Raw genomic sequence first — 3870 nt, forward strand, 5'->3', positions numbered from 1 at the left:
TGAAGGAATAACGTTGTTGATGAAGAAATCTGAGATTCGAAAAGGCTTTTTTTATTGTACTTTCAACAATTTCAGTAAAGAAAACTTGCTTGAATATTCAATTGATATTTGTTATTTATTATGTACTAAACAATAACTTTGCATAAGCATATACTCAAAAATAATAATCAATAAAATAAGTATAAACTAATGATTATAAAAAAAAACCAGGATATGCAATATTAGAATGAAACATAATGAAAAAAGATTAAGCCCACTGAATGCACCGCGTAGTCCCCTATTTATAGACAAAAAAGGGTACTGTAAAAAAATAATTATTTTGTCTAATCGGAAAGGTCACAACTCTTTGAAAAAGTTACAACCCTTCGGAAAAGGCACAACATTTCGTAAAAGTCGCAACTCTTCATAAAAGTCACAACTTTTCATAAAAGTCACAATTTTCATGAAAAAAATTACAACTTTTCATGAAAGAGGAAGACTATATATATATAATATGATTTTTTTTCTTTTAAGTTTAATCAAACATCATCATCATAAAATATGTCTTCTAGAAATAGCTATTCGGAAATTGGTGAAGTGGCTTATTGGTGTCATATACATGAATTGTGGTTTGTTTGAATATTTTTTTTTTAAAAAATTATGTACTCTATTATATCCACAAAAAATTATCAATAAAAATAGTACTACTATAATTTACTAATTTATTTTACTTTTGATATTGTAATTTTTATAGCTATAAATTATTATGAGAATTGAGAAGATTTGATGGGGACATATACCAAAAATGTATTATTATTGTTGTTATATTGAGTAAATAACAAAAAGTTTTAAAAAGTCATAAAATTAGTACTACTTAAATCTGTTGCAAGAAAAAAAATTCCATATGCATAACTAAATTTTCATCATATTTGAATTCTTCGTTAGCTAGAAATTTGATACATTAAGTTACCTCTCTCCAAACGTGTTAGATATTGTCAATTTCTACCAATGCCAATGCTCAAAATTCAAGAAAATGTGAAATTATACACCAATTTATACCGATTAAAAGATTGGAAACTACATTCTACAACATATCAACTCAATAATGACTTGAGTTAGTAAATAAATGGGTCATGATCAAGCCAAACTTGGATGGATTTGACGAAACATATTTTTATGAATGAGTTTTTATTGTTAGGATGAATATTTTTGTAGAACTTACGTTGTATTTGATAATTAAAACTCGATTCTTTATTATGGGGGGGGGGGGGGGCGACGGTCACCCTATAGTTGATACTAGTCTTAGAAGTGAAAGTAATTTCATAATAAAAATCTATAGTTGATGATGGAGATAGTTACTACCAGTTAGGATCTTAGAATATGATAAGCATCATTTAAGTAGGTGTGTTTTTCTCATAATTTTTGTATTCAATATCCAATTATTAGAAAGTTATTATAAACGAAAAATTGGATAAAGTGTAAAATAAGATTATTGAATGATTATAACAAATTAAGCTAACGACACAATCATACCAACTCATTGGTTATATAAAGAGTTTTTTTTTATCATTACATGATAACAAATTCGACAATACAATAACATTCACTACTTAAGAAGAAATTTGTAGGTCAAAATATCAAATTTTAGCAAAATCTAGTGATGCTTTACCAGAAGGCCTCTTACGAAAGAAATAATTCCAATAATCAGAAAACAAGACATGTTTGTACACTGGTTTTTCTCCATCTTTCAGCATTTGTGAAAATGGACCAATGACACTGTCAAAGCAAGGATTCACAAATAGCGGTACGGATATTCGAGCCCTACTCGAATCAACTGCTACACAATGCTCGACACTCTTGTATCGATCATTGCTCATAATCTGTAACGAGTCACCTATGTTAACCGCTAAGGCGCCTTTGATTGGTTTTACGTGGATCCAATTATCGCCTTTAGTCCCTCGAACATATAGGCCTCCCGTGTCATCCTGGAAGAGCAGAGTGATGCAGGAGACATCGCAGTGCCGACGAGCCCCAATGGTGATACTTGGATCTGGGCATGGTGGATAATAGTTTATGTTGATAGCCATTGTTCCCATCAAGAGAGGTTCTAAAGATTCATCAAAGTCATTGACGTTGAGACCTTTCAATAGCACCTCTAACAATTTTTTAGCAAGTGGTGTAGCCCACTTTTGATATTCCAAGACTTGGTTCCTATAAATTAGTGATAAAGCAAGGAATTTTGTTAAGAGCGTATAAAATTTAATGGCAAGTTAATTTAATGTCAATTTAAAAAATTTCAATAAGAGTGTTCAAAAATTTCATCAAAAATATTATTTTAACCCCACAAATGTAGAAATAAGATCTGTGCAAATCCTATTCTTATTTGTGGAATTATACTAAATATATTATTGTAAAAAAAATTTAAAAAATTCCTAGTTAGGCAGTATAATTCAGATTTAAGTTATATACACCTTTATAAAATTTAGGGATAATAGTAAAAAAATAGGCCTGAAGTAACACATTTTTGCAAGCCTCCTATATGAACTATCATCAACAAATATCAAAATACATCTCAAAATTAATGAGTCAATTGTCATTGGGACAAAATTTTATGCCTAATTAACTGGTGACACAACCTTTTGTGATTGTATTGAGACACTTAGTCTAGTAAGTTTTTAGGTTTATTTTAAACAATAGTAATTAGAGTTCAGATAGAAAACACAAACACCTTACAATTAAATATGAAACTCATGAAAAAAGTAATGCTAAAGGTTTGTATTGTTACTTACTCAAAAACACGTGACCTACAAATTACACAGAACAGAAAACACAAAAGTTTACCTTGTTTGAGAAGGCCAAAGATTGCTATCATTTTCTGGATTACAACCATGTTTTATACTATCCCTCCACTCCAAAGATTTCTCATTTTTATCACCAATAGCACTCCAAAACATCAACACAGATTCACCAGCACTAAAACTCTCTTTATAATACTTTACTTTTTCTTCAGCTGGCAATTCGAAAAACTTGTGGGCCGCATCTTTCAAATCCTAAAGGACTTCAATTGGGATCCCATGATTGATGATTTGGAAGAACCCCCACTTTCTTGCTGCTTCTTGAATTGATTTTTTAACATTTAAATCATCAAAATTTGATAAATCAATTGTAGGGATTGATTCTTGATTGTCAATTTGAGATTTTTCTAGTCTGTGTTCTTTTGGTTGAATACACTGATTTGGGATAATTTCAAGGCTTTTGTCTACTAAGCCTTTTATTCCGTTTGCTTTCTTGATTATAAAATCAAGTATATCATCATTTGATTCAAATTTTGATGAAGTCATTTGTGGGTTGAATCTTGATGAGTGTGTACAAATGGAAGAAGGAAATTTAGGGTTTTCTTATGGTGGATTTGAGAGGGTGTCTGTGGGGGAGAATGGGGCTTGGCTATGAAATGATGGAAGAAGGATATTTGGGGTTTTTATAGTGGGTTTGGTTATGGGGGGGGGGGTTGTGTAAGAGTTTTCCTTGATTTTTTTACTTTATTTAAATATTAATTTTCTCTTGAAGGAAAGTCAAATTATTATCCTAAATCCTTCAAATTTTCCAATAGAAAAATATGTTTTTCTTCAATATTCGGTTTAGTATTTTCTATAAAGGAGAAAGACTGAACTCTATAAATTGAATACACATATTCTCATACCGAGAACACAAGAACATTCACAATGTAGATTTTTAAGAGTTTAGCTTTGGGGGGGGGGAGATTTTCTTCTAATATTTTTATGCTATTTCAATATTAGTTTTATAATATGTAGACCATTTGGCCAAATCATATCAATAATATGTTATTGTATGCTTTTATTTTTCATTTTATTTATCAATCAATTTGTAATT

At 30.1% G+C, this 3870-nt stretch overlaps 1 protein-coding gene across 1 annotated transcript; it reads right to left on the reverse strand.

The window, feature by feature from the left end:
* Window positions 1-1581: 1581 nt before the first annotated feature.
* LOC101244152 (bi-functional coumaroyl CoA and feruloyl CoA ortho-hydroxylase F6H2-2-1-like) lies at window positions 1582-3403 on the reverse strand. Its single transcript, XM_019210985.3, has 2 exons — window positions 2821-3403; window positions 1582-2190 (listed from the first exon to the last, which is right to left on the reverse strand). The coding sequence occupies exons 1-2, from the start codon at window positions 2931-2933 to the stop codon at window positions 1617-1619; spliced, it is 687 nt and encodes a 228-aa protein (XP_019066530.2). The 5' UTR covers window positions 2934-3403; the 3' UTR covers window positions 1582-1616.
* Between the last annotated feature and the right edge of the window lie 467 nt (window positions 3404-3870).

Source organism: Solanum lycopersicum, chromosome 11, assembly GCF_036512215.1.
Source record: "Solanum lycopersicum chromosome 11, SLM_r2.1".
Classification (NCBI taxonomy): Eukaryota; Viridiplantae; Streptophyta; class Magnoliopsida; order Solanales; family Solanaceae; genus Solanum; species Solanum lycopersicum.

Excerpts from the sequence above, each read along its gene's own strand:
- LOC101244152 (XM_019210985.3), bottom strand. The coding sequence starts at position 2,933 with ATGTTTTGGAGTGCTATTGGTGATAAAAATGAGAAATCTTTGGAGTGG. Across the intron at positions 2,191-2,820 it reads CTTTGGCCTTCTCAAACAAG|GAACCAAGTCTTGGAATATC; the intron begins GTAAACTTTTGT and ends ACTAATTTATAG.